Below are 14,156 nucleotides of genomic sequence, written 5' to 3'. Positions count from 1 at the left end.
GTTAACAGAGAAGAGGGGAAACGGCAGACACAGAATCTGTCGCTTTTCAGTGACATCACTGTCTTTACTGCTGTGCGTTTATGAGCGCCGACTTTGAAGATCCCAACTTTTTCAATTACAGAGTGGATTCTCCAGGTTAGTATTAATCCAAAAATAACCTGCAAGACTCTGTTTAGAAGAAGCGAGATGCGATCATTTTCCAAAAATAAACAGCCTAATTATACATGAGAGACAAGCGTATCTGGGTATTGAAAACCTCAAGGGATGCGTCCATGACGTGTGTACCATGCGACCACCTAAACTTAAGATTTCCAATGCTAGCACTTTTGACTCACAGATGAAGTATATTAAAGTACATTGTAGGTAGTGTATCAAGATGACAGATATGCCACTTTAAAAAGGCTAAATTAAACTCATGGGACACTTTATTAGAACACAAAAAAATCGCTATGGCCTCAGTAGTCAACCACTGAAATTATGATATTTCACGATGCCTCTCATTGGGATTGTATTGGCAGCTGCAGTGCACCGTTCTTCCTTACCCGAAGTGGGGCCGCTGTCACAATAGGGGGCGTGAATTTGTAGGCGCCCGTGTGTCTCTATTCACCCAACACTGTGGATGTGGCTAACTTCAGCTGGGTCACCACCCACCATGACAACCAGGCATACTTAATGAACTGGTGGGTGTGGCCACATAAAAACCTAATTTGAAATCTTTCTCTTCCTCCTTGTATAATCATAATACCTGATAATCATGTTTATGGGGGGGGGGGGGGGGGGAGTAATCAATAGAAAAAAGGTAATTTTGGGGGTGAACTACTCCTTTAACCACTTTATCCCTATTTTAAAATTTTAAAATAGATGATCTACAAGCTCACAACGTGCCTCATCACGACACATTGTGATCTTGTAGATCTGCTATTTTCAAACATTTTGTATATTTTGGTGACGACACTTTCATACATTCACTCAAATATATTTTGACTTCTGGACTTTTACTTGTAACAGAGTATTTCTAAATTGCAGAATTGATACTTTTACTTGAGCAAAACATTTGGGTACTTTTTTCTACCACTGTGTGTGTGTGTGTGTGTGTGTGTGTGTGTGTGTGTGTGTGTGTGTGTGTGTGTGTGTGTGTGTGTGTGTGTTTGTGTGTGTAGGTGTTGGTGGGTGGATCTTCTCGCCTCCGGACTCTCTCTGCCCTGCAGGTGGGGGAGGGGCATTCCCCTATGGCGGGGCGGGGCGTCCCGTGACGTCATCATCACATCAGCACGGTTACAAAGCCCACCCCGCTCGCCACGCCCCCTACCCCCACCCCCCCCACCCCTTACCCCCCGCCTCACTGCACACAGTCAGCAGGTACACACACACATGCGCGCACGCGCACGCACGCACGCACGCACGCACGCACGCACGCACGCACGCACGCACGCACGCACGCACGCACACACACACACACACACACACACACACACCGCCTGTCAATCAATCACTGTCATTTTGTTTGTGTCTCAAATGACCATGTGTCTTACTGTCTGTCTGTCTGTCTGTCTGTCTGTCAGAGGTCATAGCAGAGGGTTGGTCGCCCTGCTCTCCTCCTTCTCCTCGCAACCCCAGGTAAGATCAGGACGACCGGTATCAACAATAATACCAATGCCAGTAACAGTACTAACAGTAACAGTAGTGAATATAAATGCATCCATCAGTGAATACATGTTGCTGCTGTGGTCTGACACTCCTTTACCAGTACAACTCTCTTACAAAGCTTACTGTCTGTCTTATGTGTGCTATACTCACTGTGTCTGGTTTAGAGTTCTCGATGGGCCTGAAAAATAAGGTCCCAAATGGGCCCTAACTGGGCCCGGCTCTAACAATTACCATAATGTTGGGGCCGAAAAACCCGCCCGTAGGCAGCACCAGTGGTGCAAATGATAGCAGAGTGAGAGAACGAACATAATAGACCTTATTCACATCGCGGCCATCTTGGATCACACGACTTCCTGGGATAGCAGCCTGCATTACAAACCATTGTGAACAATGGAGCGATGGTCCCAAAATATGGCCCAAAACCAATTTCTTTTGACCAAATCGACAAATGGGCAGATGACAACATCAACATCCCCAAAAGGATTAAATAGAAGGGTACATCCACAATATTCATGGTAGTTAGGTTGCTTTTTTTGCATATTAATCAGGAACAATCTAACAACAAATAAGCACAGCACAGATACCAAGTCGTTGTACACAATAAGGTTGCAACCTAACTTACCTTGAATATTGTTACCATGGATGTAACCAATCTACTGTAGCCCTTCTATTTAATCATTTTGGGGATGTTGATGTTGTCATCTGCCCATTTGTCAATTTGGTCAAAATAAATTGGTTGAATAGAACTCATATTTTGTTCACAATGGTTTGTAATGCAGGGTGCTACCCCAGGAAAGCATGTGATCCAAGATGGCCACGGTGTGAATAAGGTCTATACTTGGCAAAATGACAACTTCACCCTGTTCTTTTCTTTTTCATGGAGCCCGATGCTCGCCCCGGCCCGACTATTTAACTTATGGCCCGAAAAACCTAGGTCAGGCTCGGGAAGAATTTGAGAACTCTCCTCTGGTTAAACAACATGTTCCCACACAGACCATCCATAACATGGCTAACACATTCATGAAAATGTCTAAAATGGCCTTGAATTGGACTAGCTTTCATTATTTAGTGTCTCATGTAGCTCAGTCGGGAGAGCACTTAAAGGACAACTTTAGTTTTTTACAACAAGGGTTCATATTTTAGATTGTAATGAAAGAATATAAAAGATGAGTGTTAAAATTATTTCATTTACTTCTTTCTATTGTTTTAGAGATTCTTATTTCAGTGGTTGGGGGCATGCGTACAAGTGGCTAAATATGTGATTTTACACAGAATAAGCCCATTCCCAAGATACAACGCAACCTTTCATGGTTGGATGTGACTTATGGGGGCTTGAAGTGTTACTGTAAATAGCAATAAAGAAACTGCTGGCTTATTGTGTCTAAAAAGACATATTTAGCCACTTGTATGCATGCCCACATGCATACGCATGCCCCACATTTTAGCACGGTAAACGCAAATAAAACAATAGAACGAAGCAAATGAAAACATTTAAAACACTCACTTTTTCTTTTCTCTAATTACAATCTAAAATATGAACCCTTGTTGTAAAAAACTAAAGTTGTCCTTTAACTGGCCTGTCGACCACAAGGTCATGGGTTCGTCCTGTGCACTGCATAATAACTCTTAACTCAGCGTATGGGTGAGGCAAAGTATTGAATACTGACTTGTGGTAAATATTGGGAGCTGATGGTAGGTGTTGCGCACTGCGCAGCACCTAACGCTTTGAAGTGGGGATAAACCAGTGGCGTCAGTTCAGAAAAAGCTAAGGTATCGCAACATGACTGGTGTCTTGCAAGACACCAGTCATGTTGCCATACCTTAGCAAGAGGCATGATACATTTATTTTAAGAAGTACATTTTATTTTTTCCCCCGTTTCTATGGTTTCTTGGGCTGGATATGGCAGCCTGGAACGGTTGTTCAAGTGCAGCTAAACTCATGTTAGTAAACGTGCCACAATTAACAATAATGAATTGCACCTGTGCAGCTGACCTGCGGAACCTGGGAATATACCATTTTGTCAAGATGAGGAGAATACAATTATGGAGAATATAATTATAATACCTTGTTAAATTGACCATGTTGTGACATTTTGCATTTGTAGTTATTTTTCTGTAATTTAACAACCAGCACAGTAGACAAAGAGACATTCGTGGATTTATATTTAAAAGTAACTTTTATTTTCCACCCTGAACCCAGGGTATGGCAGCTGCATACCCCTGCCATACCCAATTGACGCCCCTGGGATAAACTCCTGCGTTCTTGGCATGTATGGGCAATAAGCCTCTCTGACTGATTTGCCGGCACACACCAGAGAAATGTACGCCAACCCTGCACACACGCGCATATATAGATCCAGTCCTATTTTAAAGCCAGCATAGGCCTATGCGGGGCTTGCGTAGTCTGCATGCCTGGTGTAGCCGCTATCAAACATAATACAGAACATGACAGCTCTGTGTGTGTGTGTGTGTGTGTGTGTGTGTGTGTGTGTGTGTGTGTGTGTGTGTGTGTGTGCGTGTGCGTGTGCGTGTGTTCAGTCTGTATCCGTGTCTATGGAAGATTGGATGCAATGATGTAAGCCCCTCCCACTCTCCCTGCAACGTACTCCACGGGCCAATCAGCAGCGAGGGTCTCCTGCAGCCGGCCAATCACAACCGGATATGTGGAGCCGAGTGGCCAAGTGGTCCCACCCACTCCTTCTGAAGAAGAATCCGATTGGCTGGAAATGAAGTGAAACTGGACACGACGCTAGCATAATACACCATAGACCAGGGGTCTTCAACAGGGGGTCCGGGACCCCTAGGGGGTCCTCAGAGTTACTACAGGGGGGCCGCCAAAATATTTGTGTGATAAAATAATTATTTTAAATGAACAACTCGAACCCTCGCATCACTATTCTGAGGAGAATTTTGGCCAAAAATAGCATTGAAGACGTTGAAAGCATGTAGATCATCTATTTTTGCCAAATAGGTTTGGTGTAGACTGTAGAGGTTAAGTGGTTAAATGTCTGAAAAAACACAACACAAATCCAACATAGATTCATGACAGTGCTGTCAAACAAGTCTATGAATCCATCTATGAATTCCATGAAAATCTGATACACAATTTTATACAATATGTAGTGTCCCTGCTATGTTGAAGACCCATGCCATAGCCGTAGAAAGGTAGACGCTTCTCCCGGCTCTCTGGGGCTTGTAAAAAAGGATAGGCATTTCTTGACAGAATTTTTCCACGTGCGTAACAGAAACGAAACAGAAACAAGCTGTGGAATAAACTCCCTGTCGCACTACGGACTCACTCGCTAGCTTTCGCCGTGGACTGAAGACTCACCTTTTCAGACTCCACCAAAACCCTTAGCACTACTGGAAAATCAATGTCCATTCATGAAGCTAGTTAGCATTTGTTTTTAGGTTTTTTAGAAAGTTTTTTTTTTTACAGATTATATTGTTTTTCTAGATAGATATTAATTTGCATTTGTTATATTGCTGTTGATGTACTGACATTTAATCTTGTTTATTATTGTGATTTTTTTATCTGCTTATTGTAAGTCGCTTTGGATTAAAAGCGTCTGCTAAATGCCTAAACTGTAAACTCTAAACTGTAAACTGTAAACTGTAAACTGTAAACGGAGGTTCGGAAGGCAAATCAGAGGCAGGTACTGCCTGATACTAGGGATGGGACGATATGACATTTTCATATCACGATTATTGTGACAAAATAAATCGTGATTTACGATATTATCGCGATAATCAAGATCCATTATCCTGGGGTGGAACATTTGCCAAAAAATAGCAGATCTACAAGCTCACAACGCGTCGCTTTGCGACGCGTTGTGAGCTTGTAGCTTGTATTTTTTGGCAAAGACAATTGATAGAGAGTGAAAAAGAGACTGTATCAAGTACCTATTTTACAAGTATGTTTTACCAATAGAGGGTTTAAGTGGTACCGGATATGCAGCTTGGCAAATAAAAGGTGAATTGATCCCAGTGCATGACGGATGACGATTTCACGATAAATTAAATCTCCACGATACGATTATCGTCAGTGTTTTTCATCACGATAAACGATAATATCGTATATCGTCCCATCCCTAATAGATACGTCCCGTGATTGTGACAGTAGTCACTTTGAGTGGCAGCATGGGCAGTTCCGCACTTCCGCTATCCTGTTTTACGAGTCCCTCCAATGAACTCCAGCGGCACACACACACACACACACACACACACACACACACACACACACACACACACACACAAATTCTGCTTGGCAAATCGTATACTGTATGAGAAAGAAGTAGTCGCCAGCACTCAAGGAATCTCCTTTTTACATGATTTTATTTACCTCAATGGACAGAGTTGATACAACGCTGAAGAAGACCACAGGGTCGAAACGCGTCCGTTGACTACACTCTGTCCATTGAGGTAAATAAAATCAGAGATTCCTTGAGTGCTGGCGACTACTTCTTTCTCATATGCTATTTTGAGCCGTGCACCTAAAAGCCTTCATCTAACTTGGAGTGTTGCGGGCTGTCTGCTTCATTGCAGATACCTTTCTCTACTAAATCGTATACTGTAACTGTCTTAGAAATAACTCTACTTCAAAGGTAGGGTAAGTGATATATTTTGATTACATAAATAAAAAGGTTAAAGCTCTAAATTGAGATGATGATAATCATTGCTATAATGGAGTGGTTGATCAGTAACAGGGGCCTCCATGTCTCTCCAGCTAATAAGCAGGATACCAGTTTTATCCAATCAGAATAGAGACCATCAGTTTTTTTGTGTTCCAGTTCCAATTTAACCTGACTTTCGCCAGATGGTGGCAGCATTGCGTTGCATTGCTTTACCATCTGGGCTCGGTCCGGCAGAGTTGATAACACTCGTAAAGTCCCGGGCCGGACCAATCAGCGGCAGCTATGGGCGGGCTCTGAGCGGCTCTGAGCCAATAGAGTCTGATTGCAGACCACGTGGAAACCCAGGAGGCAGATTCTGGGTGCAACGTCATGCAGACAGGCCAATATGAGTGGTTGGAGTTGGCACTCCCAGACTGTGACAGAGAGACGGCCATATCCAATCACCTGCTATAGAATTTGAAAAAATGGCCCGCCCCTTACATCGGTTCTGCCGGAGCGAGCCCAGATGGTAAGCAATGCAACGCAATGCTGTCACCATCTGGCGAAAGTCAGGTTAGTTCCAATTGTGTCGGCGAGTTTTGTATTATATATTGTTTTGTGTCATCACTTCCAATTTCATTAGATTCAGTCAGATTATGCAGATTTTACATTTCAGAAAGATTGTAAACTACTACTAGTACTACTACTACTACTAACTAGTAAGACACTTGAGGGTGACATGCGACCTCAGGGTGACATGCGACCTCGCCCTTTAGGGCGAGGTCGCATGTCACCCTGAGGCCAATTCTTGACCATCTGGCCAACCACAGCGTTTCTCGGACGATTCTAGTTGTTGTCATTCTGGGGAGAGTTTGTTCATGTTTTTGTGAGGGTATCAACCCTAGGAGACATGGGGAGAACATGCAAACTCCACACAGAAAGGCCCTATCGCCCATACCCTAGGTGGGGTTGGCGATAGGGCCTTTCTGTGTGGAGTTTGCCTAAACATGGAGATGTGGTACAGAATGACTCATATTTGGGCATAAAAAGTATGTCATGTGACATCACTTCCTGTACAGACAGTCAGACAAACAGCCATTGACTCCGGCCTAACAATGGCTACTGTCTATGACGGTAGTCCCATAAGACATGATGGACTGGACTATCTCCATATATAGTGTTCTCCACATCTCCATGTTTAGGCCAAACAGGTTTTCTCCATTTCTCCATGTATAGGTCCAAATGCCCAACGTTGAGCTTGACAACGAAACGTTCTTAACACAGCCGCCCCCATATTTACTTTAGAAAATATGTTAAATTCTAAGAACGTTTCGAGTACCGGTTTGATACAAGAGCGAATAAGCGCTACACTTCTGGAATCCTGTGCGTCGACTTAAAGTCGGATCCAGGCCTAATAACTTTATCTGGCCGCCCCGTTGCCACCTCCATGTTACATTTTCTTTTCTCCAGGTGGATGGACATTCTTTCATAGGTGATCTAAGTCCAGCCGCCCCGTATCAGATCGGAGGAGGATACCACACATTGTACCTCATCCACCCTTTCTTCTCTCTCCTTTTGGTATCTTAATCTTTACTGCTGTGCTGCCTCTGGGCAACTAATTTTCCCCCTTGGGATAATAAAGGTATCTATCTATCTATCCTCCTCCTTTTTTTCTTTTTTATTCTTCTCTTTTTTTGTCTTTCTTAGTCTTGTGTATCCTTCTCTTTTTTTTGTCTTTCTTAGTCTTGTGTAGACGTCCCGTACAGGAAGTGATGTCACAACTCGCTGACATCACACTGACATCACTTCCTGTACAGAAGGAAGGTCACTCAAGCGACAAGGTTTTTCAGGGTAAATGCGACCTTCGGTCGCAATAATAATGTAATAATAATTGCGACCGAAGGTCGCAGTTTACCATGAGAAACGTCACAGCTTGTCCACATCCGTGTAGACGTGTACACACATTTTTATGGGTTTCTATGGGTTTGCTGCTCTGACATCATGCGCTGATGTCACTGTGATGTCACACTAACATAATACCTTTTATGCCCATATATGGAGTTCCCTGATGTCATCAATATTAATGATGTTAGAGAGATCCCTTTGATGCCAGGGGGAAAAAAATCCATTTAATGCCCATATATGGCAGCCCATTCTCACCCCTTCTGCTTCACCCTCCCGACGCGTTCCCAACTCGCTTTCTGCTTCACCCGTGCGACGCTTTGGAACGCTTACAGCGTCTACTGTCAGACGAGAATGGAGAGTCTTAGTCACGGGGAATCGAACCCAGATCTCAGTTTTAGCTGTCATCATGCTCTACCGACTGAGCTAAGGAGACGGTTGAGGAATACCTTTTTTTGTGCTTTTATCTTTGACAACGTGGATAATAACGGAACGTAGTCCCTTCTTTGAGCCGCATTCGGACGCGGAAGCAGTCCCCTGGTCAAAATGTACTATTCTGTCCATAACGGCACATAATTCGGTAACGCCGCTGAGTCGGCTCATGCGCCGTTCGCACCGATCGCCGCTGCGACTCGGTCGCTACCGCTCCCTCTGCGGCGGCTCCCGGGGCTCATGGGCGCCTGACACAGTGCGGCTCCGTCATTTATAGTGGCGTGAACGGTAGCGTCGGGTGGCTGGTAAACCCTTCATAGCAGTATCGAATCTCGCTTCGGGAACGACGTTTTTTTTCTTTCTTCTTAGACCACTGGCCATACCCAATGCGTCCAACACTTGCACAGTAGGCATACCCAAAGTGTCCCCTCGTCCGACACAGTACGGTACTTGACAGGGCGTCAGTTGTCTGACGCTATGTTGCATATGGAGATATGGAGATCCCTGTGATGCCAGGGGAACAAATCCCTTGTATGCCCATTTATGGAGATCCCTGATGTGTCCACATCCCTGATGTCCACATCACTGTGGTGCGACCTCGCTTGTCGCCCTGAGCCGTCTTACTAGTAATAATAATAATAATGTATTTTAGTCTATTTAAAATGTGTTGTATTCTTGGTGTTTTATTGTAACTGCAAAAATGAATTCAGTGTTTTTAATGCCAAATGTATTGATGGACCTGTGGTCATGCTGAAAGACCAATAAAATAATACACTACACTAAACATATTGTGTTGCTCATTATGTATGTTAAAGGGATATTTCACTCTCTGAAGAAAAGTTTGGTTTAGGAGAGACAGTGGACAGGCCTTTAGGAGGATAGGATTTGTCACCATAACCAAGGACGGGTGTTTGTGATTAATCATTTATATTTTCACAATAGAACCGTGTTATACATGTAAATGTAATGTCTCAACTCTTAGTGCTTGTCAGGGGGGCGGGGTCCCCAGTTAAAACATGATTATTTTGGGGGTCGCGGCCTAAAAAGTTTGGGTCTCACAGGCCTGGTATGCCGACAAACTAAACCTAACCTTAAAGGAGTCATTCAGACCAAAACACATATAGAGTTAAATCTGCCTTTTATCATACCCCTTCATACCTGCTTTAGTCGATTTTTTGCGGACTCTCTCATAACTAACACAGTGGATTGTCCTTAGGCTAGTGCGGTTATTTCTTTAGCTTCAAAGTCAGTATTTTTTTATTGGATTGTGTTTACACAACATCCTGAGACCAACCAAACCACTGTTTTAACCTGACAGGCACCCTTACTTGTCAAACAGCTTTTGCTCTGCACCAGAGCAGGGAGAGGAGAGCCTAGAAATGGAGGGGAGGAGCAGAGGATCTTCTCGTCTGTTTGACAAGTGCAGTGTGTTTTATTATTCCCCGCTGCCCCCAATCCCTGCAGAGTAGTTCCGGTGCAGCGCATTGAGTGACCCTGGCCTTTCCCTAATAGGACTGATCGTGGATAGCTACTGGGACATAAGTCGGGACTTGATCAACCCCGGCTGGGTCACCTGGGCGAGGGTGCATGATGTTGCGAGACCCGAAACACCCGTCGACCCCAGGCTACATCACTGATGATACGTCCCAGTTGCATCCTCGTGATGTTTTTTTTTTCATTCCCCAGTGTATTTTTCCCACCCAAAAAAATACAATTCATTAAGTCTAAGCCTTGGTTTTCATTTCTGTGATTTTCTGAGTGGGTGAGTCCGGAATGGTTCTCTCCTGAAAAGTGGATTGGTGTTATGTCACACCAGGGCTCATTTCCATAGTATTGCCCCTCCTCTTCAGTTTCAGAGAAGGGGCGGTATTTTTGGGGTGGATTCTATTGAGACTATATATGAGGTGGAGCCATGAGGTAAAGTGGTGCTAAAATTGGAATGATACAGAGAAGATTACGATTGACTCTACATGGTTATCTTCGTGGTTCTCTAATATTCTCTGCATCGTTCCAATTTTAGCCCAAAGACGGTGCCCCATTGCCAACATAGGGCTTTTTGGTATTGCATCTGAAAGGGCTTGGAATTAGAGACAGACAGAACATGAAGTTTCAATATCCGAGTGGTTGTTTAGGCTAAAACTATAAAACCGTATTATGGACCAAATTTATATAGACACGTTTCTGGTCCACGTTAGACTGATAAGAACTAGATGCGCGCGGAGGTCGGTACCAACATTAGCCAATGAAACCAGCGCTCCCCAAAACAACAGGTTTAGGGATTGGTGGGAATTGATAACATGATACAGACACCTGTGCATTTAGTCTCAATGTTTGTAAACAAGAAACGGGTCTAAATATATTATATTCTGAAAAGCCTGGTGTGGCCCCTTTAAAGTGCCTGGACCACTACATCAGTGGCATTTCTTTATCATCAATTTAAAAAATAATGGGACCATTTATATTTACCAAAACGCATATCATGGTAAGGGGGGTGGGTGTTTACATTAAGCTGATGCGATCCTGTTTGCAAATTAGTTATGCAATACTCCACATGATATATATATGCCTAACAAGGTAAACAAACAGTAACATTTTATTCATTACATTAAAAAGGCACTTCAGTAATGTAGACCTCGATACCTGGTTGATTTGTTTCCGCTATTCAGTTTACTTATTAAGCAAGTCTTCTTGTGACAGTGAGCCAGTTACAAGGTGTAAATTGGCATTCCATGATGTGTCACCTAGGTAAGTGATACAGAACTGCCCCCTAGTGGCGTAACATCTGATGGCATGTAGTCTTTTTGCCTGTTGCTCCCCTTCTGTCGCTCCCCTTTAGAGACACACAGGCGCCTACAAATTCACGCCCACAATTGAATTGAGACCCCGCTTTGGGTAAGCCAGCCCATAGAAAGTCATTGCAATTCAACTGTGGTTAGCCTACTATTAAAATAATCCTACATGAAATGAAGACAATATTGATTTAAATAAAAATGTGTTTCCAAATGTATGGACTGACGCCAACAAACATATCTTCTTGTTTTCTAAATAAATGATGTGTTTCACATTTAATTTGCCACTTGAACGGATTACCCATAATGTTAACAGAGAAGAGGGGAGACAGCAGTCGCTTTTCAGTGACATCACTGTCTTTACTGCAATGCATTTACGAGCGCCGACTTTGAAGATCCCGACTTTTTCAACTACAGAGTGAATTCTCCAGGTTAGTATTAACCAAAAAATTACTTCCAAGTCTCTGTTTGGAAGAAGCAAGATGCGATAATTTTCCAAAAATAAATAGCCTAATTATACATGAGAGACAAGCATATCTGGGTATTCCAATGAAGGACTTTTGACTCACTGATGAAGTATATTAAAGTATATTGTAGGTAGTGTATCAAGATGACACTTTAAAAAGGACAAATTAAACACATGGGACACTTTATTAGAACACAAAAACAATCACTACAGCCTCAGTAGTCAACCACTGAAATTATGTTATTTCACGATGCCTCTCATTGGGATTGCATTGGCAGCTGCAGTACACCGTTCATCCTTACCCGAAGTGGGGCCGCTGTCACAATAGGGGGCGTGAATTTGTTGGAGCCCGTGTGTCTCTATTACGATTTTGAGGCTAAGATGTTTTGAAAACATCTCAAAACCTTTGGCTGATGTATAAAGGGGTTACGTGGTTAAACAGATTTTGATGTCCTATGAACACATTTTCGTAGCGATCCCTTGGAACACCTTCAAGGACCCCATGGGGGTCCCGGGAACCAACTTTGAGAACCACTGATGTAATAACTCACACGGTAGTGTCCCAGTACCACATAAAATACAATTTAGGCATTTAGAAGACGCTTTTAATCCAAAGTGACTTACAATAAGCAGGTAATACATTTACATCAATATAATAAGCAAGATAATATGTCAACAACAATACAAAAAATGCATAGGAAAATCAATCTAGAAAAACAATATCATAGGTAGACCACGCATCTAATCAGTACAACAAACTTTTCTAAAACCTAAAAAATGCTATCTAGCTTCATGTGTGGTCACATGTGTGACTAGAACATAATGGACATATGCTCAATGCTCATGGTGTCTAGAAAAAGAAGCACGTGTTTTGCACTTTTCTTTTTGTATATACTGTGTTATATGTAGGTAAAACAAATAATAAATAAACCATAGAAACCGGGTAAAGTTAGTTCTGATTGGTTCAAAAAGGTGTTCTACTACTATTGAAAGAAAGGTTGTACTTGGCTCTGTACAGGTACAGAGCCAAACTAATAACGTATTTATCTGCATTGTTCCTTCAGACAATGCAGCAGCAGATATAATAACAGCAAAAAAAAAGAAAAAAATGGTAAGCAACTTGCATGGTTCCTACAGCATTACAGTGTGCAGAATCTGCAAACTGCATTTAACTGAGTTAGAATCGCACAAAGACACCTGACCCGACCCGAACTGAAAAAAAAAAAAAAAAAGAAATGGGCACATGAAGTGTCCTTTTTCATCTCTGGGAGTTCCGGCAAAAACATAAGCCACTTTCACCCTGTTGAAGCCATTCACAGCAAGCACGTATTTACCGCCACTGCTTGTGTCCTTAAAGCCACTTTATTAGTGGTCGGACTTGTGGGTAATCAGACATATGGTATTCGAATTATTCGATCGCAAGTATTTGAATAGTCGAATATTCGACAGGACTGGCCAAACTGTCAAATAGTAAGTAAGCAAGAGGCGAACATTGTGAAAATAGCAGATCTACATGCTCACAACGCCTCGCAGTGCGAGGCGTTGTGAGCATGTAGATCTGCTATTTTCACAATATTTATCTGCGGGAACCGAGTCACATTAAATGTAATACCTACAATTCCAAGTGCTTGTCAGGGTGGGGGTCCCCAGTTCAAATATGTTTATTTTGGGGGACACGGCCTAAAAAGGTTTGAGAACCCCTGGCATAGAGCATTAACAAATTCATTCACCTAAGATTTAAACACTGGATTAGACTGGGTGTAATAGCCACATGCCTATTGGTTCTATTGGTGAAATGAGGAGTTTGGAAGAATAACAAAAAACATAACAATGGCGAATCAAGATTTGCCATGGCATTTATTTTTATTTGATTTATTATTGTGTCCTTTTATTTGTGCTTTTTTTGTGAATCTGCAATAAAGACAAAGTGTTATATATAATGAAAGTGTACTTCTTGGTGTAGAGGTCGCTAAAAGCAGCGATACCATCATGCTTGTTGTTGGCGGCACTGAGCTTTAGTGGCAGTTCAGAGGAGCTGGTTCCATTGAACAGGAGGGGCTGCTGCTCAGCCTTCTGCTGCTCAAGACCTTTCAGTGCATCGGCTGCTTCCTACAAGAGGCAAATGTAGATGTTGACAGGTATGTGGTATAGGGCATTCACGAATAGTGATTTTTACTATCCGAATTATTCGACCTCAAAGTATTTGAATAGTCAAATATTCGAAAGGACTGGCCAAACTGTCAAATATCAAGTCTGCAAGAGGCAAACATTGTGAAAATAGCCGATCTACATGCTCACAACGCCTCA

At 42.7% G+C, this 14,156-nt stretch overlaps 1 protein-coding gene across 1 annotated transcript in view; it reads left to right on the top strand.

The window, feature by feature from the left end:
* The window catches only part of LOC308283193 (T-box transcription factor TBX19-like), a gene marked incomplete at both ends in the record, with an annotated part of 33,221 nt that extends 28,870 nt beyond the window's left edge, over window positions 1–4,351 (top strand). Inside the window, 2 exons of the mRNA XM_080723572.1 lie at window positions 1,209–1,359; window positions 4,186–4,351. Of these exons, the coding sequence (XP_080579698.1) occupies window positions 1,209–1,359; window positions 4,186–4,351 (317 nt within the window). The remainder of the gene's footprint in view (window positions 1–1,208; window positions 1,360–4,185) is intronic.
* Window positions 4,352–14,156: the final 9,805 nt, after the last annotated feature.

This window comes from Nannobrachium achirus, assembly GCF_963921795.1.
Source record: "Nannobrachium achirus genome assembly, chromosome: 4".
Classification (NCBI taxonomy): domain Eukaryota; kingdom Metazoa; phylum Chordata; class Actinopteri; order Myctophiformes; family Myctophidae; genus Nannobrachium; species Nannobrachium achirus.
Note: the sequence above shows the minus strand (reverse complement) of the source record. Positions and strands in the feature narration are given on the sequence as shown.